This window comes from Aegilops tauschii, chromosome 7 (genome assembly GCF_002575655.3).
Source record: "Aegilops tauschii subsp. strangulata cultivar AL8/78 chromosome 7, Aet v6.0, whole genome shotgun sequence".
Taxonomy (NCBI): Eukaryota; Viridiplantae; Streptophyta; class Magnoliopsida; order Poales; family Poaceae; genus Aegilops; species Aegilops tauschii.
The window spans coordinates 40,082,567-40,107,009 of NC_053041.3; the positions used below are offsets into that span (position 1 = coordinate 40,082,567).

General features: G+C 47.9%; 2 protein-coding genes and 1 long non-coding RNA gene across 6 annotated transcripts; 2 read left to right on the forward strand and 1 right to left on the reverse strand.

Annotated features, from left to right (window-relative positions):
• The first annotated feature begins 8,563 nt into the window (after nt 1-8,563).
• LOC109760529 (ABC transporter G family member 14) lies at nt 8,564-13,024 on the forward strand. The gene is made up of 3 exons (XM_020319341.4): nt 8,564-8,827; nt 8,929-9,790; nt 11,605-13,024. The coding sequence occupies exons 1-3, from the start codon at nt 8,648-8,650 to the stop codon at nt 12,624-12,626; spliced, it is 2,064 nt and encodes a 687-aa protein (XP_020174930.1). The 5' UTR covers nt 8,564-8,647; the 3' UTR covers nt 12,627-13,024.
• LOC109760532 (uncharacterized) lies at nt 12,888-14,968 on the reverse strand. 2 transcript variants are annotated; one of them, XR_002232348.4, is made up of 5 exons: nt 14,623-14,968; nt 14,020-14,151; nt 13,827-13,901; nt 13,531-13,740; nt 12,888-13,256 (listed from the first exon to the last, which is right to left on the reverse strand). XR_002232348.4 is itself a non-coding variant. In XM_020319342.4 (5 exons), the coding sequence occupies exons 1-4, from the start codon at nt 14,650-14,652 to the stop codon at nt 13,675-13,677; spliced, it is 303 nt and encodes a 100-aa protein (XP_020174931.1). In that variant the 5' UTR covers nt 14,653-14,967; the 3' UTR covers nt 12,888-13,256; nt 13,657-13,674. The 2 variants fall into 2 exon arrangements, 1 of the variants encoding a protein (XP_020174931.1); XM_020319342.4 differs by having other exon boundaries at nt 13,657-13,740; nt 14,623-14,967.
• A 5,505-nt stretch (nt 14,969-20,473) lies between these two features.
• Nucleotides 20,474-24,235, forward strand: LOC109760533 (uncharacterized). Of its 3 annotated transcripts, none has more exons than XR_012188585.1 (5): nt 20,496-20,849; nt 20,925-21,085; nt 22,203-22,303; nt 23,115-23,239; nt 24,013-24,235. It is a non-coding gene; the product is annotated as an uncharacterized lncRNA (long non-coding RNA). The 3 variants fall into 3 exon arrangements; XR_002232351.4 differs by having other exon boundaries at nt 24,060-24,235; XR_002232349.4 differs by lacking the exon at nt 24,013-24,235 and having other exon boundaries at nt 20,474-20,849; nt 23,115-23,580.
• Nucleotides 24,236-24,443: the final 208 nt, after the last annotated feature.

A 24,443-nucleotide genomic window follows, 5' to 3' on the forward strand; every position in this document is an offset into this window, starting at 1 on the left:
CTCTAAGGCTGGAATGTCTGAGATTAAATAGTTCGTGTGGAGTCCTAGGATAGTCCGACCAGCGAACTCGTTGAGATGGTATCTGGTTATCTTGAAGCGTGGAAGAACATCTGGACAACATGCATAGCCAGCATCTCCTAAGTAGAACTTTCCATCGGGGATATAGATGCCATCAGGATGACTCATGCTCTCACTGAGAATGTTAGCATCATGTGCTGATCCTTCCCAGCCAGCCAACACATATGTGAACTTCAGATCGAAGTCAACAGCAGCAAGCACATTCTGGCTTGTGTAGTGCTTTCTACCCATGTATGCTGCAGATTGTGACCTCGGCACTTTGGCAGTGACATGAGTACCATCTATTGCCCCAATGAAATCTTAAAATTGCATTACAAGATGGTGTTATGACTATAGCAGAACAATACAACCATATGAAGGCATGAACTACATACTGTCAGTGCTCACCTTGAAGTATGGATACCATCTTGGTCTAGTGTGAATCTTGTTAGGAGTCCGGCCGGTTGGTGACTTGAGCATCTCTCCTCTGAGTTCCCAAACAACATGCAACACTTGCCTGAAGTGCCTAGAAATGGTCTCCATTGACCTCCTGAACGTGTTGTGCATAACCCTGAACCTCTGGTTATGATCAACAACATGGAGGAACATGACTACTTGCTCTTCCACACTGGCGTGGATGCTATCTTGTAACAGCACCTGCTCCTGAAGGTCTGCACAAGGCTGACGAAAGGTGTTCTTTCCATTTGAAGCATCCAGATAGCCTCTGTGTCATTGTAGTTGTAGATGTAGTTCAAACTCGACATCCCCTCCTGATTCCAGATTAACATTGGACCATAATGAATGACAGGCTTATCACCACGACGAACAACTCTCTTTTGGATCAACATGAGCCATGCGTGAATCACAGCTATCAGTGTTGCTGCCTGAACTACCAGCTTCATCAGTGCGTTCATAACCTAGTCCACATCGAGGGTGCATTGAGCAATGAGGAAATTGATCTTACACCTTGCCTAGCGGTCTAACAACTGACCTAACATAGGGGGAGGGGTGTTCCATGTTGCTTATCGGATTCGAAGACGACGACGAAGGGGGGGGCATGGCTGAGCCGAGGAGGACCAGACGGTGCACAAGAGGAAGGGAAGAAGCTGCTCCCGCTACCGGAGAGTGCTGCTGCCGCATCCGCCACCGCCGCTTGCGCAGATCTGAGTCGCCGCCGCCGCTGGTGCTAAGAATAGAGGAAGTCCTTGTCCTAGAGCTAGTGGTGGCCAAGTAAATGGGGCGGTGAAGCTAGATTTGGCGCTATCCCGCCTCTGCCGGTTTCCATCTTCCGTCATCTCCACTCGATTTTGCCTTGCATCCCTTTTGCGTAGCACCCAGCCTGGCTCGCTAGAAACTGCCGATTTGAGGGTTTCCAGCGAGCCAGGCTCTGGATTGCTTTAATGTTCGTGCTGATGCAGGCCAGCCCATCCGTATGCAATCAAACACGTTTTTTTTGGTCCAACTCGGCCTGATTGGAGGTAATGCGGACAACCAAACATGCCCTAGGAGGTTTGCGGTCATCCGGACACACATGACAAAATGAAAGGTTCGTTGGGTCATCTTTTTCCCCCCTCTCCTATTCAGACAATAACCAGGCCGTCCGCCCACATTCATTGAAAGGATACGGAGGGTCCGGGTGTAGATGCTCGGCGGAGTGAGTTTGTGCTTTGCTTTGCTTCGGCGGACTGAGGCACGTGGGCTGCTGTTGACGTGTCGATTCGGCAAGGTACATATTACCCTTTCGATGCATGCATGCTGTGCAGAATACGATCCTCGCTTTATTCCCGTGTACCTCATTGAGCAGGGAATATTGCCGCCACGCACCTACACTGAGCTACTCGTACACGAACGCGACCGGTGTAGCTAACAATACACTATTCCTAACCAAACAAAACGCTGAAGTAGCTAATGCACTATTCCCCAAAATATCAACGGTTATGAAAGTTGATCGAAGGCAACAGGCCATACCAGGCGGTTTAAAAACAATATTTCTGTCGGTTTACCACCTGTCAGACCACATGTGGTCGTCAAAGGTGGGTGGGTGCTTAAGACAACAAGTATCTATCTAGGGCTTTCTCCTTTCGAGTTTTATAAACTGCCAGCGTCCATCAGAAGTGGATTCTTATTCATCTCAGAAAAGAAAAAGGAAAACAAGTGGATTCTTGCTGCAGCTGGTTGTGAAAGTTTCTTGTCTTAATTAGGCGGTTGAACGCCAATGGTTTGTGTGTTGAAATTATGCTTAGAGACAATAATAAAGTGTTCATTTTCATTATATTCATGATTTGTGTCTGGGATAATATTGAAGAACTGCTTCATGAATATGTGATTCGCTAGGGAATTATTTTGCCTTTTTCCTTTTGCGAGTCGAATTTCTAATCATAATCTTTTGGCATGTCAAACTGATTTTGTCCCAATGCTACCATATTAATTATCTAGGATTTCTTATAACCGTTTGTAGCATAACTGAGTGGATGCCACTTAAGTTGGCATGCTGTTAACTGATGATGCATGTCTACCTCCTTGCATATGTGTGAACAAGAGATGATTAGCTAATCATGCAATAAGTTAAGATAAATATGGAAAGAAATGAAGGCGTGAGGAGAGGGTTGATGGAGGGGTCCAGGTGGTGACTTGCCCACACAGTGGCATTTGGGCCAACGGAAGAGAAGTGCGGATTACAAGTACACGATCTACTGGGCATTACCCTACCACCATTATATCTCAGTAAGCACATTGTATGCCTTGCCAAAAGCAAAGGTCGCACGAACACAATTAATTAACATAGGCTCATAATTAAGTTACGGAATTGATGCCCCCTGTTCCCGTCTGTTGCTGGCTGCCTATCTGAACCATTCGTCTTCTTATTAACTAATAATGGATGCAGTATACTCGTGCTGGAGAATAATCCAGCTGCCTCATTTCCGCTGCACCACTCACAAAAAATATCCTCTACACTTTAGGCCCTTTTTTCCAGGCTTTATGTCCCACTGTTGTTGGCTGCTAACTACTGCGTCTGCACAATGCAAGGATGATCGGCTCTGCATCATCACATGCACGGATCACGGGAAAAAAAAGCACGCTATAGCGTTACGAGAATTGTCTCACTAAATAAATTAGTGTATAAAATCTCGCTAATAGCATGATATAGAGCGATATAGCAATGCTTAAAGCCGGCGCTATTTTGCTATAGCGCGTTAGTTTTTACATTGGCACGGATACATATTTGATGAGTTGAATTCCTTCATCGCCCCCCCTTCCACTAGATCACAACCCGAAAGTCCTTTCCATGTACGTACCAGGCTGCAAAACAATTTTGTTTGTGTTTGTCCTGGATATATATATGTAGGAAGAGTGCACCAATCTGTTAAGCCTCTGCTGCATATATACATTAATTGTGATAAATGCATACACATATACGCATATATGCATCCATCAGTGGGTGCCATGTGCCTTGATGCATGCATATGCTTTGTTCTTGGCATCTAGTTGCACAGTTTACAACCACCACCACCAAAAGGTGGCATGTATGAACTGTGGAGAAAGAAAGATACCCTGCTAGGGGTCAAGGACTAAAGACACATTAGACTACATGTACACATGCAAGCATGCATAAGTATCCATCTATACATTCGGGCTATCAGTCTATCTCTAGGTCTATTCTGGTCCAACTCCTTTAAATTGTTCCCGCGGACCCTAAGGAAAGATGGTATTCTCGCGGGAATTATTGTCCCCTCTCTATGTTTTTGTTAACGAGATAAATCCAAAGAAATAGCTAAAGCTTAGTCAATATATGCAAAGCGTAACACACACGCATTTGTATTCCTACTGACCAGCATGTTGTTCCAAGATGCTTGTGCCGGTCTTGCAAGAAAGGAATTCATCACACTATACTAGGATTCAAGGACTTCGTAACAGAAAACCATGCATAGGGGGGTGGGGGTTGGCAAGACATGTCAGGGATTATTTTACTGATGGTACCCATTAGGTATTAACAGATGAGAGCAGCGCAACGCGAATGACTTATCTATGAGTGTTCTCGTTAAGTCGATTGATTTGCTATGAGGAAAAAAAAACCTTGGCAAAGGAATTTTTTCCTGTATCATCATATATTTTAAATCCGGGAAAGGACCGGCGTAGGTATATGCACACGCTTCAATGGTGGAGGCTCCCTGGCCTTGATCTAGAGGCCTCGGTCTGGTGGCAGCAGCCCTTCCCTTGGGATGGGGTTGGCGACCATGGCACCTCAGTGCAGCATGGATGAGACTCTGAGCGAAAGCTTACCGCTCCGACGTCGGCGAAAACTGTGGGTGTCGCATCCCTCTTGGGGACGTCGTTGTGGTTCCCCTCCTTGTGCCAGGGTTCCAGGTGAAAACCTAGCCCATTGTTGTGTTTCGGCGGCAGCGGCGATAACATCGTCACCCTCTTGGGGGTGTCGTCGTGGAGCTCAGGCACATACCATTACTAGCGCATTGGCGTTTTCGGTCAATCTTTATTCTTGGCATGGAGCTTCTTCGACTATGGCATGGGGCGGTCTCTCATTTGTCTCTTACCTTTGACACGCGACCTCATTGTCACCTTTCTCGGACCTCACTATCCGCAGACAGGATCGGTGCTCTACGGCCTGGAGCGAGAGGGCAGGTGGCCTTCTCCAGTGATAGCTTGGTGTGTGTGGTGCAATACATCAGGTGGTTTCCCAAGAAGGTGCGATTTGGTTCCTAGTTGGCGGTCTCCTGTGCTTCTTGGTGGGGCATGGCTATTCTTGTACTCTTGCTCGACTTTGAGTCGGTGGCATTTTCTCTATTCTCTCGGTTTGGTTTTCTTTCTACCTGCTACGTAAGAGTTTTTTTATCACCTTGTATCAGTACGGCCATTTTGCTTTATTTATAAAGCGGGGTGAAAGCCCGCTTCTGTGATATATGCACTCACAATAGCAAACCATTCAAATCGATGACCTGCTAACCAAGATTGCATTCACTGTGGATACCAACCATTGTAGAAATAACATAGTGCCCATAAAAGGTAGGGATTATAAGCAAACATGGATGATCTTCGCGGGCATTAATTTTGATACCCGATGGATATCGTTCTGCTGATCATCTCCATCGATCATCGACATGACATTTATTCCTTGGCAACCGCGTGCATGAAAGATCATGATCAAGAACATGAGTCCAAGCTTAGCTAGCAGATCAACACTGAGACATCACCATCAGGCCATGCTCATGCATTATGTATAATATACCCATCATTGCGCACTCTTATTCGATCGAAAATGCGCCGAAATGGTCCCCAATTTGGCAAGCTTGATATTTGAAAAGGGCCCATGAGCAAATACCCACTGGACAAGTGGAGAAACACTAGCTGAGGTAAGAAAATTCTTGGGCATATATCTGAAGCCAACAAATGTTAGTTGATGCTGGAATAACATCGCATGATCTCATTTGGGAACTGACAGGGCAGTTCGCACATATGGATCGATGCACTAACAAAAAACAAGTACCCTAGCTAGCCCCAGTGCCTCTCACTAAATTCTGAAGATAGCAGTTGGATTGGGTCTCGCACACCCATAGCTAGCCATGATCATCAACAGCAACCAATAAATTAGCCCAAAGTACATCATCTGCTGCAAAGAATCCGCTCCATTTAAGGCTAGATTCCAGCTGCTACATTACAAATCATACAATGACAATGTTAATTTAGTTGAGCCAATAGTCTACAATATCTCAAGCTTTATTTGTACTCCACCGAGAAAAGAATACATTACAGATCCATAAATAACTACAGTTCATATGCTACCTGTTTGATTGCTTTATATATGACCGGTCCGTGTATTTAAGTTTTAGAAAAGCAAGCACTTGTCCAGCCTAAGGCATAAAAATTAACGCTAGCTAGATCTCTCTTTATTTTCAGTGTCACTAGCTACTAAACTTTTGAGGGCTTCACATCATGATTTTGTGCAATGGATGGCAGCTAGCTGTTGGGGAAAAACCTAACAAGTACCACCATACCATTTCCATATCATACAAAGGTAACAAACACTAGTAGCTGCTGGTTTTGTTGTACTATAGTTCCTGACGTGGCTGGCTTTAGTCCTCAGATGCATCATTGCCTGCACATGCACATGCTAATGCAAAAAGCCCAAATGAAACAGCTGATCTACCAGAGATCACAATTTGGCAGCCTTTAGAAATATGTAGGAGCTATCACTCAGGCCATATGGCTAGTGTAGGCAAGCAATCAAGAAAAGAGAGAGAGGGAGAGAGGGAGAGAGAGAGAGAGAGAGGGAGAGAGAGGAGGGAGAAGGCAGAAAGTAAGAAAGAAAGAAAGAAAGAAAGAAAGAAAGAGGAGGGAGAAAAGGAAGCCAGATAAATATAAATGGCAAATTGACATGAGTGGCACAGATTCACCTCCCACTCTCCCAGGACAAAACTGGTGACCTGTTAGTACTAGCTAAAGGTACATATGTCTAGCTCTGGCTTTTCATATAGATTATTGTGAATTTGTGTGAACACTCACCTAAACAGTTGGAGCAAGATCGAAGGAACCACACATGGCTGATGGTTGCATGTTCTATCAATTTGCCATTAGACATGCATGCAGAAGCAGCTAACATGGGCTCTTTTTAATCATTCCCTGCACATGATCAGTAAATTGGTCTGCTTTGCATGGTAGCTAGCTTTGTGCTGCAAGTAAAGGCGCTGACAACTGGCCAAAGCAACTAGCCAAAGTTATTGGCTTTAATGTTAATGTGACATCACTGGCCAAAGGAAGATCTTGTTCCGAGATATATCTTTTTCACAACTGATTCTCAACAGTGAGATATGCTTTCTCCTTCCAGCATAAACCAATTTCTATAGACTGAAATGCATTAGCACAAGTGTTTATTTTCCAAATTAATGGCCTAATTGGGAGGTAGTTAGGTGACTACATTTCATTATGTGTTATATAATACATAGTTATCTTTTAGTAGAATAGTTGAAGAAATAAACAATGAATTGAACGATGGAACAAAGGTAAAAGTAATGAAAAGTGTCTGGTGGTGCGCTAGATTAGATTGCACACAAGAATGGAGATTGTGTGTCAAAAAGATGAAATAATCTTTAAAACTTCTGATGGAATAAATAAAGAATTGAAAAGGGAAAGAAGATGGATATCAGCGTGTGAGAACATGTACTTGTATATACATTTTTCCAGAATTAGTTTTCGGTCAGAGCGCACCCACATCGCAATCATCTCGATTCGAGTTCATATGTATTCACATCGTGTTTTATTTGTTTCTGATTCATTACACAACCTTGGATTATGGTTCTCTTCATACACACATATATACCATACGTAGGTGAACAAGGGTGTCACCAATAATGGTTGTATAGATATGGGTGTAGTGCAAAAGGTAGGTGGTAGTTATAAACAATAAGTTGTCTATCATGAGCTTCCTGCAGGATAAGTTTCTTGAGCTCGCCTTTGTTTGGAAAACAAATGCATCCTTCGAACGAGATGATGCCTTGCTCGTCTTTCGTGAATCCGGGGGCCTTGCTCGGATTTTTTTTAAATGTTAAATAAAGGGACCATCTATTCGCGAGGCGCCCGAAAAAACTCCTCGCGTCGGTCACTTATGCTTTAGGCCATCTGATCAATATCCAATGGTTAGAAGCGCGCCGCCATTGTTTATCTTCTTATCCTCGGACATTCCTCCTTCCACCCCTGTGGCCTACCCAGGCCTAACCGCTGCCTCCACCCACCACGGCCGGCGGCTGACGGCGCCTCCCCCCCCCCCCCCCCCCCCGGCGCGCGCGCAAGCGTTCCCCTCAACCTCCCCCCACCGTCGCGGCGGCCGTCGCCCGGGTCACCCCTCTAAGCCCCGCACTACCGATGAACAACTCTGGCGATTCCCTGCACCCTCCCATCCCAAATATGAGATAATAGGGTCGTGGCTTCGCCTGAGGGCATCTCCAACGCCAACCCTCAAACCGCCCGCAAACGGTTTGAGATATAGGCGTATGAATGGATGTGGAGGCCGGGGTCATCCTCCTTTTCGAAAAAAAAACCTCTGCAGTTCGATCAATAAGTCCACTTCATCATGTCCGAAAGAAAGGAGAAAGAGATATGTTAATTATGTACTGAATGTATGTCCACCGAGCCGTCCTGCCCCTCCGTGGCTCCATGCTACAGCTACAGCAAGCCACTATATATGACATCTGTAAACCTCCTTTCACTCATGTTTTAACAATAATAACTACCGGTTGTAACTACCAGCTGATAGCTAGTGATGTTACTTTCATGCACATACCACACACATGCATAGTTGTTAATCAAGGACTAACTAATCGGTAAATACAAAAATATAAATACCGATGGAGAACTAACTAACTAACCAAAGAGAAAGTGACAGCAACAAGTGTTTGCTCCCCTGAGGCCTGAGCCCATTTGGTAGGGCCCCTTCTCCCTCCCTTTGCCCCCCTCCTCCCCCGATAAATACCACCACCCCAGCCAGACAAGTTAACCAAGTAGCAGTGGCAAACCAAGCTCCTTAATTTGCCCCATCTCATCTCATCACCATAAGCTAGTACTATATACAAAGAAGATCGCCATGGCGCCTCAAGAATTGCATGATGATGATAAACACAAGGAGGCACCTACTTCTACTTGTACCCCGCCCAGCAGCAACGGCAACCCTTCCGGTGCCGTCCATCCCACCACCTCCAGCCCGCCGTCCGACGCCTCCGGCCACCGCCCAGCCGCCGCCAATTCCTTCCCTCTCGTCCTCAAGGTAATGGTCATGTAGAGGCGCATTCATGTGTATAAAACGTACGTGTTGACTTGATCGTTTAGTGACGATTGGTGATGAGATGTGTGCCTGCATGGGTGCAGTTTGAGGAAGTGGTGTACAAGGTGAAGGTCGGGCAGGCGACGGAGGGATGGTGCACGAGGGTGGTGTCGTCGGCGTGCGGCGGCGGGGCGGTGACCAAGAAGAACAAGGCGGCGGCGTTGCCGCCGAGGGAGAAGACGATCATCAGCGGCATGTCGGGGGTGGTGCGGCCGGGGGAGATGCTGGCGATGCTGGGCCCGTCAGGGAGCGGCAAGACGACGCTGCTGACGGCGCTGGGAGGCCGGCACCGGCACGCGCTGCTGTCCGGGAAGATCACCTACAACGGGCAGCCCTTCTCCGGCGCCGTGAAGCGGCGCACGGGCTTCGTGACGCAGCACGACGTGCTGTACCCGCACCTGACCGTCTCCGAGACGCTGTGGTACACGGCGCTGCTCCGGCTTCCCCGCGCGCTGAGCGCCGGCGAGAAGCGCGTGCAGGCGGAGGCGGTGGCCCGGGAGCTAGGCCTCTCCAAGGTGGCACACAGCATGGTCGGCGGAGTGCGCGGCGTGCGCGGGCTGTCCGGCGGCGAGCGCAAGCGGGTGAGCATCGGGCTGGAGATGCTCGTGGACCCCAGCCTGCTGCTCCTGGACGAGCCCACCTCAGGGCTCGACTCCACCACGGCCGCAAGGATCGTCGGCACGCTCCGCCGCATGGCCGCCGGCGGCGGCCGCACGGTCGTGGTGACCATCCACCAGCCGTCGTCGCGGCTCTACCACATGTTCGACAAGGTGCTCCTGCTGTCCGCCGAGGGGCGGCCCATCTACTACGGCCGCGCCGCCGACGCGCTCTCCTACTTCGCCTCCGTCGGCTTCGCGTCGCCGCTGTCCGTCAACCCGGCCGACCTCATGCTCGACCTCGCCAACGGTATGCCACACACGACTCCACCCCACCCATCGCCGCACCACCATCATATTCTCTTTCGCTTTAACTCTCTTTACTTGCCCTTTCTCATGATGCTTTCCAATGCATATGACATGTTGGCATGCATGTGCCATTGCATTGCATTCCATCACGCTGAGCTCATCCAACCACAAACCCACATCACTCTACAATCCATGGAGAAGCCAGATGGTTACTGTAGGGGTATCACCTAAAATGCCAACCGGCCTGGTCCCAATCAACTTTAACCTGGAAAATCTCAATTTCTAATTTGGAAAATACTTAATTAACAATCTCGTTCGGTACACAGTGTTAGTGTGGACCGAGATCGAGTGACTTGCCATGGACATGTCACTCGAGAACAGTGTGGTGACACGCCCGCTCGTTTCAATCGTCCGACTGAGAATCAAAGTAAACAGTTCACGTAGTACACTGCATGAGCGGGGCCGTGCTACAATACCCGACGCTACATGAAACCTGTGTAGTAGAGCTCTACAGCATGGGTGGATCCAGTGTGGGGGTGATAGGGGCCATGGCCCCCATAAACATTTCGCAAAAGGTTTTTTTTAATAGTACTTCCTCCTTAAAGAAATACTCCCTCCGTTCCAAGGAAGTATAAGAGTGACTACAAACGCACATCACTCTCTTCGCATCCAACTACATGCATATGTATATATCCACTATACTAGTATGTATATATCCACTATACTACTTACGATGTTACATTCCATCACGCTGATCTCATCCAACTACAAACCCACATCACTCCAAAATCGTCAGACGGTTAGTGTAGAGTATCACTTATCATGCAAGCTGAAAAATCTCAAGTTTTCAGATTTGGAAAATACTTAGTTAACAATTTCGTTTCGTAGACAATGTAGTGTGGACTAAGATCCAGTGGCCTGCCATGGGCATGTCACTGATAAACAGTATGGTGACATGCCCGCTCTTTTCCACCATCCGCTAGAGATTCAACGAGCAGATCAAACTATGAAGCACCTATGGTCCACGGGCATGAGTAAGGCACCGCAGGCTCCTCTCAAGTCGACGGAAATATCTTCTACAAACATTATCGCTAGAAGCCTGAAATAAATCCAGTAAAATACAAGCACCAGTGCCAAATCTATGACCTGAACTCTGGTGGACTATTTCCTCCATAAAGAATCTAACCATCTGAACTAGGCTGAGTGCGTAAATATAAATACAGTTGCAGAACCTGATCCGCAACGACAGTTGTTCGGCTAACCACTTCGGCAGAAAAGATAAAATAATCAGCTGACACCATTGGATACCATAGGCACCCACCAAGAACTAAAATAAAATACTTTTTCGATTAAAGGGATTTTCATAAATATAATAAGATAAATAAAGGTGAGATAAAATGTGGTGTGCTAAGATTGTGTCGCCGATACGGTGCGCGCATGCCTTTCGATTTCTCCCCTTTTCCTGCATCTGCATCAGCGTCCATCACATCACAATCGCCAGCACCATCGTTTGTGATTAACCACACGCACGTACGTAAGCGCACGCCAAATCGGCAGCCACTGAGACGGAGCCGAAATGGCAATGGCGATGATCGGATCGATCGAGCTGTTGGGTCGCCTGGGTGGGAGAGAGAGGGACACGGACAGGGACGCACTGCCCCGTCCACTCCCCAATCATGGCCACCACCACACACCGGCCGGTCGCCTCCTCATCATTCCCTCCTCTCCATTCCGGTCACCAACACAGTGCCCGACACTTGTCGACCTCCGGGGAGACGTTGGCTACACAAGTACTGATCATCACTGTGCATGCAGGTATCTTGCCGGAGACGAACGGCGACGGCGTTCCTGGCGGCGGGAGCGAGGGCGAGCAGAAGGAGGTGAGGGCGAAGCTGGCGGACGCGTACGCGCGCCACATTGCGCCGGCGGTGAAGCTCGACATATGCTCCAACGAGGGGGCCAGCGCCGGCGGCACTGGGCAGGCGTCGCGGCGCCGGGGCGCCTCAGCTAGGGTGGAGTGGACGGCCGGGTGGTGCGCCCAGTTCTCGGTGCTCCTCCGGCGCGGGCTCAAGGAGCGCCGCCACGAGTCCTTCAACAAGCTCCGCATCTTCCAGGTGCTGAGCGTGGCCTTCCTCGCAGGCCTCCTGTGGTGGCGCACGCCCGCCGCACACCTGCAGGACCGCACCGCGCTCATCTTCTTCTTCTCCGTCTTCTGGGGCTTCTTCCCGCTCTACAACGCCGTCTTCGTCTTCCCCCTCGAGCGCCCCATGCTGCTCAAGGAGCGCTCCTCGGGGATGTACCGCCTCTCCTCCTATTTCGCTGCGCGCACCGCCGCCGACCTCCCCATGGAGCTCGGCCTGCCCACCGCCTTCGTCCTCATCCTCTACTGGATGGGCGGCCTCGACCCGCGCCCGGCCTCCTTCCTGCTCTCCCTCCTCGTCGTGCTCTACAGCGTGCTCGTGGCCCAGAGCCTCGGGCTCGCCGTCGGCGCCGTGCTCATGGACGTCAAGCAGGGCACCACGCTCGCCTCCGTCGTCACCATGGTCTTCCTCATCGCGGGCGGCTACTACGTGCAGCACATCCCGCCCTTCATCGGGTGGCTCAAGTGGCTCAACTACAGCTTCTACTGCTACCGGCTCCTCCTCGGCATCCAGTTCCGCGACGGCGGGGCCCTCTACGACTGCGGCGGCGGCGCACTCTGCCCTGTCGCCGACTTCCCCGCCATCAAGGCCGTCGGGCTCAACAACCACTGGGTGGACGTCTGCGTCATGGCGCTCCTCCTCGTCGGCTACCGAGTCGTCGCCTACCTTGCCTTGGACCGCCTGCAGCCGAGGTGATTTCATTCAACCATACTGAAGACGAAGGAAGCATCCGTCTCAGCCGCCCATGGAGGACGCATACTCATCCACCATGAGCTAGCTAGTTAGCTACATAAGCCAAAACGGATCACTGAAGATTGACCGGCCGTGCAAGCTAGTTAGCTGACTGCTCTTATGCCGGCCGGCAGCTTCCCGGATCCATGGGTATATTCTACTGTGATCCAGACCTGAGGCTTGACCGTTCGAGCTTATCGATCTTGACAAGACCGGAACAGAGGATTGTTAATGGCGATGAGTACTAATAAGTAGAGTAGTATCATTGTGAGTCAATATGCAGTACTGCTTAGTCCGTACTGTATTGATTTTACAAGCTGATATCATCAGCGTGGAACAAAAGAGAAAACTGAAAGTGCCTGTCAATAGCACCATGAATAACTTTGCATACTAGCTGCTATACACTCACCTTGAGGATTCAGAATTTCTCATGTGAGTTGCTCTTTTCTTGAAACCTCTTCTTCTCAGCTTCTTTCTTCTGCACATGAACTCCTCTTCTGAGGCATCCATCTTCCTAATAATTAATCAAGCCATCAAAGTTTCAGAAGAAAACCCGTTGGCTTGATTGGGACCTGCTGCCTACTTCCAAACCATCTGTGTTATTAGGAGACAAGAGACACACGCCATGAATATATGAATTGTCACGGGAATTGGCAAATTTGTTCGGAACAACATCAAATTAGTTCTATTAACCGTAGGTACTCCATGTAGGATAAAATATATGGTCATGAAAAGGGTTAGGCAGATTCACAACAACCAGAGCACCAACTAGATTAGTAAGAGCACCAACTACTGCAGATCGACTGATGAACAAGGCTACTGCATGCATGGATAACAAGATGATGGATGGTCTCAGGGGCTTGCTTACTTGCCAACACATACTGAAACAAAATTTTCGCTTCTCTTCTTAGATTCATTCCTCTCATTCAGGGTACTTGAACCAGAAAAGTATGCACGGATACATGAATGCACTGCTCATCGAAAGTGCAATGACCTGGTATTGTGCTACTTGTCAGAACAATGCTTCGTCGCCATCTCCTATTCCTGTCGCCGCTGCGTTCACGTCTGAGAGTATGTGCTGTAGAAGCAGTTATGTAAGAGGAACACATTGGTGAATCACTGATGTGGTCATCTTAAACCAGAAAGAAACAACAATGCACTCACCTTCGGCTGTGAAAAACCGGTGGTGGTGGTTTCTTCACTGCATTTGCTTGCTTGGTAGAACAACTGCTCTGTTGGCTGTACGCATGTGAGACAAACAAACAATACATGAGCTCAAAGTAAATGTCACAATAAGAAATGAAATATTTTGTCATCTTGCCAAGCAATCTTCATCGTCAATTTTAGTGGTCGGTACCCGGTCTGAAGGATAGAAGACCTGCCCCTTCTTTTTGTGGTCATCGCAGTCCTCGCCTTCCGGCTGTGCATCAACCCCAGGGTGTATCTTCTCAGTGGCACCATACAGCTGCTGCACCTCTCCCGCATCAATCTGAACGAATAAGAAATCACATCAGCTCATACATACATACATCTGTTAGTAGAAGTTATTATATCTGAATTATTCTTGCTAAAATCGTCCGAGAAGACATCACTTCTTGGCTGTTGGTGTCCAATTCAGTTGAGAAAATTGTCAGTAGAAGCACATGACTAGATTCCAATGATCGAAGTATATCAAGCAGCCACTTACCACTAGCAGCTATAATTTCTCTCAGCATGGTCAGGATTACAACAACTAAATAGGATTTTAAATTCATGTCCTCATTTCCAGATGCAGAACAAGAAAAAGGTTCAGAGTTCAAACATTTCTCTTCCAACATGTAGCATTCCTTCAATGCTGCTTATAAACCACTCATCCAATTTTATATCCCTGGTGGCATTTGCTGCTTATGAATTACAGAGCGCGCTGATAATAAATCACAGTTAGGACAGGTGCAGAGAGGATTAGAATTCAGACATGTACCTTGGACCTGCTTTCTCGCCGGATCCACATCCTCCCACGCCGGATTCTTGTTCTCCTCCTCTGCCGGCTTCTTGTGCTCGTCCCTCGCAGCACCCTTCCTCTTGCTCCACCGGCGGCGACGAGCAGGGAGCAGTGGCGGCGCCGGCGGAGGCAAAAAGGCGGCGCACGTGGGGACAAGCGGGATGCCGGGACGGCGACGAGCGGGAAGCAGGGGTGGCGGCGCACGCGGGCACGATTGGGACGCCGGGGTGCCGACGAGCGAACGGCGGCGTGCCCTACCGGCTGACCTTGCGATGGCGGACGGCAGCGTGCCCTTTTTTTTTTTTTTTTTACGAGCGGCGTGCCCTTTGTTGTTTTTGTGTGTCTTTGCCGTGAGCTGTTGTGGAGCAGGCTATCCTGAGCTTTGTTTTTGCGGCCCGTTGGCTATGCCGTTTAGGCCCTTTACGCGGCGCGGATGAAACGGGCTCGCGGACGGGCGCTGAGGAAGTCTTCGCCGCTCCATATTAGACCAGCCCATCATGCCGCAGGCCACAAGCCATATTCTCGTTTTTTTATGTTTTTTGTTTTCTTAATTTATTTATATTTCCAGATATTCGATAATATGAAAAAAATAAACATTTTTTTCGAAAACTATTAATCAAGCATTTAAAAATGTTTAATGTGAATAGGGGAAATGTTTCTCATGTATAAAAAATATATAACATGAATGTGTATAGAAAAAAAAATGCAAACCATGTATTCAAAAGATGTTAATCCAAGCATTTGAAAAGAATGTTGAACAAGTGTTTGAAAAATGTTAACCTTGTATTTGAAAAATGTGAAATGTGCATGGAAAAAATGTTGACTATGTATTAAAAGATGTTAAACTTGTCTTTGAAAAAAATGTGTATAGAAAAAATATTGAACATGTATTAAAAAATGTTGAGATTGTCTTTGAAATTTTTTAATACAAGCATTTGAAAAAAATGATGAACAAGTGTTCAAAAAATGCTTAACTTGTATTTGGAAAATGTTAAATATGTATGAAACAATGTTGACCATGCATTAAAAAAATGTTAAAATTTTATTTAAGAAAATGTCAGTCAGCTATTTGAAGAAAATTGTTAAATGTATAATAAATGTTAACCATGTATTAAAAAAATGTTAATCTGGTATTTCAAAAATGTGAAATATTGTCTCAAGTTTTGAGGGCATCCCCTACTAAAGAAGATGGATGACTTATCATGATTCACCCTTTGGTTAGACTCCGCACAATACGAATCAAGCAGGTTTGACACCGCATTTGCATCCTGCACACTTGATTTGAAAAGCAATGGGTTGTCATCGGTGAATAACAAGTGGTTCACAACAGGAGCCGTGGGGGCCACCTTGATACCACTGAGCACTGATGACTGAGAACTGGATTTCAGGAGGCATGAAAGGCCCTCTGCTGCAATAAAAAAAAAGATAAGGGGAAATATGATCTCCTTGTCGAATCCCTCTGGTGGATGTAAATTGATCAAGTTGTTCTCCATTGAATGGGACTGGGAACTTGACTGAACTAACGATGCCCATAATTGTCTCTACCCATGAGGGGTCAAATCCCAACATGATCGTCACGGTCTGCAAATATGACCACTCCAGTCTATCGTAAGCTTTCATCATATCAAGCTTGAGAGTACACATACTATTGTTTTTGACTTGTTTCACTTCATGAAATGCAGACATTCAAAATCACTGATAATATTGTCTGTAATCAATTTGACTGGGACAAAAGCAGATTGCTAATCGAAAATTATTTGAAATTTTTTGCTTCAACCCGCTTGCCAAAACTTTGGAGCTATTTTGTACAAAACATTGCATAGACTTATTGGCCTGAACCGTGAGCAGGTGACATGTAACACTAAAACACTCCCCCCGCAAAAAAAAATGTAACACTAAAACACAGGGCTCCAAAGTCCAATAGTAGTACATGACAGGCCCCAGACGGTTAGGCCTGGACCGAGTCGCTTCTCCTAGATCACAGGTTTCCCGCATATAAAAATTGGACCCGCTGCTGCTACCCTAGATTTGGTTTCGGCGGCCGCAATATCCATTGCCATCCGGAACACAACACCACCACAGCGCCGCTCGCTGGCCATTCCAAAGGCTCCAAGTTGACCTTTCGATGGCCAGGGCGACCACACCGTCACCGACCCGGTGGCCGTCGTGGGGCGCAGCCATTGGGGCCTCCGCGGCGTCGCAATCCTTCAACCGTCGCGTCACTCTCCCAGCCGCCGCGGCCGGCGGCATCTGCTCGCAGCCACGCCGCCATCCCAGCATCAACAGCCTCCCGGCCGTCCACCTCTCTGTGGTCTCCCGCAGTCGCGGCTGGGCCAAGAGGGCCTGCTCGTGCTCGCCAACGACGCACCCGGGCTCCTTCCGCTGCGCGCTGCACCGGGGGGAGTCCCCGGTGCCAGTGTCGAGCCGGCTGCATGACGTGAGGCGATCGGCGAGGGCCAACTCGCTGGTGCGCACCGGTTCGGTCGAGGGTGGAGACCGCGTCAGGCGCGCGCTGGCCGCCCTCGCCCGCCCTTCCTCACACCACCAGCGCCGCCGCGCCTCCTTCCGCGCCCTTGCCTATTAACGATATTGCACTCTTTCCTTATACGATTCTGGTTTCCATATACGATTCTTGAGGGATCAGACTGATCGACCCGGGCTCATCGCACTACCGGAATAACCTTATATGCCTATGGCCATATCTATGCCGACGGCTGCCGTAGGCATAGATGGAGCTATGCCGACGGCCTAGCGAATACCGTCGGCATAGAAAAGCCGTCAGCATAGCTTCATCTATGCCTACGGCAGCCGTAGGCATAGTAAGGCCGTCGGCATACATCGATCTATGCCTACGGCAGTCGTAGGCATAGTTAGGCCGTCGGCATAGAGGTGGCCCTGGTGGCTCGGGGACAGACGGCGGGCTGACGCCGTCAAATCTATGCCAACGGCCCTGACGGCGGCCGTCGGCATAAATATCATCTGGATTTTTTACTAGGAGCTGCCACGTGGCAGAGCTATGCCGACGGCAAAGCCGTATGCCATAGGCATAGATATCATCTGTTTTTTATTTTAAATTATTTTTATTTTTTAAAAGTTAAAATTTGAATAATTTAAATCTAACTTACCTAAACTTAAACATACACAAATTATACATCGAGTTGGGGTAGAATTTTCCATAGATTATGAATATCCAGTTTGTTTTTATTTTTGAGTATGTTAGAAATGTGACCTCATGTACTTTTGCATATATGTCCTTATACTTTGTTAAAAGCATAAGTAATTGATACTTAGATCGATTTTGACAAATTTTATATGGTTTTTTATCAGAATCTTGAAAGGATTATGTTGCTATACTATGTTTCAAATTTGAACTAACTTAAATCATGTTTGCTTCAAATTTACAGAAAACACCATTTTGTTTTGATTTTTTTTTGTATATTTTGAGAAAAAACCCTTCGGGGGGTAGCAATGCCACCAGAGCATCGCGGTGGGTCCTCATACATGTCTTAAGGTGTGGTGGCACGTATAAAGAGGCAATGCGCGACTCCGGTGTGAGGTCCTCCCCTCTCATGGACGGCAATGAAATCGAAGTAATCCCTCTGCGGTTTTGGCGTTGCATGAAATAGTTCTGAACACTCGGAGATTGACCAATTCATGAAATTTTTACACAGTGCAGACACATGTGATATAATAGGTGTGGCAATTTCTTATATTTTTTAAAGATGCAAGAGTATGTGAAAAACCCCCCCACTACGGATTGTTCTTCGCGTGTCTACGAGTGTGGCCAGGGGCCTTCGGGGGCTAGCCATGCCACCAAATCTTGCGTTGGCTCCTCTTACATGTCTGGAAGTGTGCTGTCAGGTGCAAACACCCGTCATGCGGCTCCGGAGTGTGACCCCCTTCACGGAAGGCGCTGCCGCCAGCACTTGGACGGGGAAAACAGTCGCGCCGGGTCGACACGACGGGGGGTCCGATGGTGGGTTGGGCCCAGACCTTGTTCTGAAATGTTCCTATGGGCTGACCTATCACAATCAGGTGGAAAAGTCCGTTGGTCAAAGGCCGTCCGGTGTAAGTCAAAGGCCTAGATCTCCGGGTCAACGGGGCTAGGGTAAGGCCCGGTCGGGGGCCTTCGGGGGTAGCAATGCCACCAAAACTTGCATTGTGTCTTAACATATATATACAAGTGTGATGGAGGGTTGAAATGGCCAACAGAGCAACAGGCAGCACACTTCCTTCACAAAACCGAACACGTTCTTTCTCGATAACCAGATACTACCTTGGAGATGGTGTAGTTTACAAGCGGCCTCCTGTCAGGCTTCTATGAAATATGCTCAAACTTTTACAAGGGCCATATGACTACATCGTGCCAGGACCCGAGGATTTCCGGCATCGCATGATTTCCCGTGGATTTTAACGGCTAGATCCGGCATGCTGCCGAGGTACATTCACCCTATGGTGGTGGGCCTGCCCCTCCTTTGGTTGCACTAGGCCTACACATACCGCAAAGACATCATATGTGATTTAACAAAACACTTATGGACATCATTTCAGGTGGTCGCCGTGCAGATCTGCAATTTCCCGCGTTGAAACCCTACGGATGCAGTAAATGTCTCAAATATTCCAGGCGGGCCCGAAAAATGCCATGTACTGGCACGTGTCATGCAATGGTCCCCTTTGAGAGCACGAGAAGTTTCGAGGTCAACGGAGCAACGGGCAACGCACTTCCTTCACAAACCGGACACGTTCTCTCTCGATAGCCGGATACTACCTCGGAGATAGTGTAGTTTACATGCAACCTCCGGGCAAGCTTCTACGAAACGCGCTAAAACTTTCACCGCACCCTACAAGGGCCATATGATGACACCATGCCAGGTCCTGAGGATTTCTGGCATCGTATGATTTTTGGTCGATTTTAACGGCTGGATCCGGCATGACGCCGAGGTACATTCACCTCTCGGTGGTGGGGCATGCCCCCCTTGGGTTGCACTAGGCCTACACATACCGCAAAGACATCATATATGATTTGAAAAACCACTTCTGGACATCATTTTAGGTGGCCGCCGTGCAGATCTGCCATTCCCGCATTGAAACCCTATGGATGCATTAAATGTCTCAAATATTGCAGGCGGGCCCGAAAAATGCCATGTACTGACACGTGTCATGCAATTGCCCCCTTTGAGAGCACGAGAAGTTTTGAGGTCAGCGGAGCAACGGGTAACGCACTTCCTTCACAAACTGGACACGTTCTCTCTCGATAGCCAGATAGTACCTCGGAGATGGTGCAGTTTACAAGCGAATTCCGGTCAGGCTTCTACGAAACACGCTAAAACTTTCAGCACACCCTACAAGGGCCATATGACGACACCGTGCCAGGTCCCGAGGATTTCCGGCATCGTATGATTTTTGGTCGATTTTAACCGCTGGATCCGGCATGCCATCGAGGTACATTCGCCCCCCGATGGTGGCGCCTACCCCTCCTTTGGTGCCGTCGTTCGATGCTGAGGGACGTCGCACGTGTCTTCGTCGACGGTGACGGGGAAAGCCGAAGAGATGTTCCGTGCGACTGTCCGTAGGTCCCCGTCCGGACTCATAGTCGTCATACGGGACGCACCATTCCCCGATCCATTCCCTCCCCACCTCACCTCACCATCTCCTCCTCGCCGCCCTCCTCTCCCATCACGGATCATCGACGAGCGGTCCAAGAGGGTAGAAAAAAATAGAAGAAAAACAAAAGGGAGAACACAATTGTATGAGCTTGGTTTCTATTGGTGGAAACGTTTGTGCCACGGTGGCGCATATCCATCCATCTATCCATCTAGCTGTCCACCCCACAACCATTCATCCATCCATCTAGAGAAAAGGAGAAAAAAAGAAAAAGAAAAAAGAGCCCACCCAATCCCTACCTCGCTCTCTCCCCACGAACCTCTCTGTCTCTCGCGACTCCTCTCTCCCCCACGAACCCCTCTCCCTCGCCACTGCCACCACCCATGCCGGCCGGTTCCGGCGAACTCAGGCGGCGCGCAGCACGCCCCCGAGCTCCCCTAGGTCCGCTCCACCTTCCCCTCCGTCCAGAATCGGCGCTCCCGTCCTCCACCGACCCCGTGGCTAGCTAGGGTTTCGACCGCCACCCCTAACATCGTCGGGATCAGCCAGATCCGGCGACGGCGAGGCCAGAGCTCGACGGATCCGTGACGGGCGTGGCGCAGGTACGTCCTTCCCCTCTTTCCTCGCTCGGATCCACCCTCCCCACCTCACCTTCTCCTTTCCTTCCCTTGCTGCAGGTCACCTTGGTGCGGTCTGGACGGCGGCGACGGCAGGAGGGCGCGTCCTTCCTACTCGAGGAGGTGGAGGACGAGGGGCGCACCTAGCTGGCGGCCCTGTCCTGCTCGAGGAGGCGGGGGCTGCCGAGCTCAAGCACGGCCACGACGACCCACCTCGGCAGGTAGCACCTCCATCTCCTCCACCTCCTTCCTCTGCTCACTACTGCTGCTGCTAAGTAGAGGAATATGTGATGCACTGCACCACACGAAGCTGGCTATATCCTTCACCGGTAGCTAGTTTGATCTATCCTGACGGACAAGCTAACATACATAGCAGTAGTTGCTTTTTTTTATCATTCCCCCACCGGCCAGAGCACAACGTACACACACACACAGAGGAAATCTCTAGTTAGCTTTTTTTAAGTTTGTCCTCTAATTGGTTATTGGCCATAGGCTCGTGACAATCTCTTTTTTTCTTTGTTGATGCTTACGATCAATTCCATAATTTACCAGTGTATAAGTATATAGCCCCTAGCCATGTCTACTTCCAGTCCTACTCGGACACACATATTCACATGTATTCTGCACGTACGCGTGGAATCACGTTCAAGGGAACTTTAGCACTACTTTACAATGTACATGAAGAATCGGTTTACTCCAATTGACAAGTAAAGTACAGTGGCCTAGTTAGATCATGTGACAAATCCTGTGACAAATTCACATCCTAGGCTTGATTCCTGGCCGAGCCAGCTTTTACTTCAATTGACTGCATGATTAAAGTATAGATATAGATAGTATATTTGTACTGGTATGATGAACAAGAGCTTCCAGTTAATTACATAATATTGGTGATGTAGTTTTACTTGCTGTGTATGCTTGCTTAGTTGTCCATCGGGCCGCTCTCTTGTATCGTTTGAGTGCGCCAATTAGTTCGGCCAGCCTCTATGATTTATTATGTAGCTTCTGGAGTGCTTCTATCTATATTTGTGAAAAATTCGACCCAACAAAAAAAATGTTAATCAGTCCGCTCTCTCAAAGTTGAGTTTAGGCTGCTGCATATGAATGATTTTTTTTCTTAGTTTGGGTGCTAGGTACTGATAGAGTTGGTGTATCCATAGATAGCATACACTTGCGCATTTTTTTGAGTTCTTCTGTTGCGAATGAGAACAACCATCATGGACCTCCTCTGTTTTCAAGCAGCTTGCTTCTCCATGTATGATTTATGCAGCATATACATCTTGCTCCTCTTTTATCAGTAGCAATGGAAGTTGATGAAATTTAAGTGTCGTGTTGTTCTAGAGATGCAGGGAGGGAGGGACGTCCATGGATTGGACTGGAAGGATTGGATGCAAACCAATGCACATGAGGAGGAGAGATGCAAGCCAGGCCATGACCTAAAGGTCCCTGCCGTGAACCCTTTCCCCTTCCCGTGTATAATCATGCTCAACAAATACTTGATATGATTTTGGTTAATCTTCAATTCAGCCCAGCTAGCTGTTGTAGTACTTGCTTGTCTCCTTCCAAATGTTGCCCTAGTCCGTTGAGTTTCTTATTGCTCCAGGTAGTACTGTTATTTTTCTGCTCTGCGATTTGGTTTGCATGGTTCCAGGCTCCCAGTCTACCGCTTTTGTTGCTGTGATGTCGAGCTCTGTTTTCTTTATTATGACAAGTTGCAAAATTAGTAGTGGGAAGTAAACTTTTGTTAACTTGTTGGCGGAACGAACGGAACTACTGTTATATTTGATTTGTTGCTCAACTAGTGCTGCAATGATGGAACCGATGATTGTGCATGATGCGTCCATCCATTCTATCGGAGAGGCTGTGTTTTTTTCTTCTTGTGCTAAGATTGCTAGCATCACATATCCTATGCTTTTGTTTCTCCAGTAGAGCCTTGTGAGATTGATGTGTCTGCCACCGTCCTCGAATGGTTGTTCAATAATAATGGTCCTAGCTAATTACTAGTATGCGCTGCTGCTAAAACAACTTGCTCCTCGTTTGATTTCAAGGATGTTGTTGCTGCTAAAGTAGCAACAACAACGACAACAACCATGCTTTGGTTCCCCAAAATTCAGATTGCACTTGCATCTCTACATACACACACATATGAATATGCACCTCGGTTTGGTTCAGTTTGCATATTTACATTTGCTTTAACTTTGACTGAAACTATCTTGGTGACACTTGCATCAATGGTGTGTTCTGCCCTTGTAGATGTCCTTGGAGAAGATGGCCATTGGAGTGTAGGGGAGAAACAACCTTGTCCTGCTCGAGGAGGAGGAGGACCACCCGAGCTCGACGACGACACGGCAACAAGTAGCACTCGCCTCTCTCCCAAGGTGAAGGTCTGATCCGCCTGTTTAGATGGTCTGCTCTCGTCTTATGCATGTGAGGGGAGAAGAAAGCCATTGGACTGAATTATATTTGCATGTGAGGGGAGTAATCCTTTTGGTAGATGCAGAGTATAGATTCACAAAATTCACCACATGAGCGTACTACCTATATCCAAATTCTGGATACCACTTGCATCTTTTGTATGTACACATGAAAAAGCACGACGGTTTGCTTCAGTTTGTATGTGTCCAATTGTTTTTTTACTTCTGACTGAAACTATCTATCTTGGTGGCACTTGCATCTCCTGTACATACATACATATGAATCAGCACCACACTTTTCTTCAGTTTGTATGTGTCAATTTTTTTTGTTGAACTTTGACTGAAACCAACTGGATGGCACCTCAATCTGTACATACACATGAATCAGCACCACCCTTGGTTCAGTTTTGTATGTGTCCATTTGTTTTTACTTTGACTAAAGCCAACTTGATGACACTTGCATCTTCTGTATATACATATATACATATGAATCAGCACCACTCTTTTTCTCTTTGAAGCTTGCCTTGAACAACAACTGATGCTTGATAGATACAACCAAAACTGGAGCATCTCTGTACTATATGTATTAGTAGTATTGTTCGGTTCAAGCACCAACATGACAAGTTATCTTCAGCAAAAGCAATAATTTTCTGCCTTTTTAGTTTGATGCCCCTGTTCTAGGCGATTTTCTTTTGGTAAATTCAATGTATAGATTACATATTCATCCTCATATGTAGGATCTTCGGTTTGTTGTACTGACTGTATGCCACCTCCATCGTTGCAGCCTTGTCTCCCCCACCACCGCCCCCCGGCCTCCTATAATGTTGTTGTGGATTCTTAGAATGGAAATGTTATGTACATAAAAAATATACTATGGTCTGTGTTTGCAAATCCATGGCTGTTGAATCATGTCTGTATAAGCATTTGTAAATAGCTAGCCTTGTTGGCTAATCTTTTTTTTTTGGTTCTGGTCAGCAAGTATGCCGACGGCAATGCTGTAGGCATAGATGACTGTCGTGACACCAAGGGCGCGCCATGTGGCAGGGCTATGTCTACGGCAAAGCCGTTGGCATAGCCCTGCCGCCAGGAGGAACCGGGGGATGACACGTGGCACGGCTATGTCTACGGCAAAGCCGTAGGCATAGCCCTGCCACCAGGAGGCACCAGG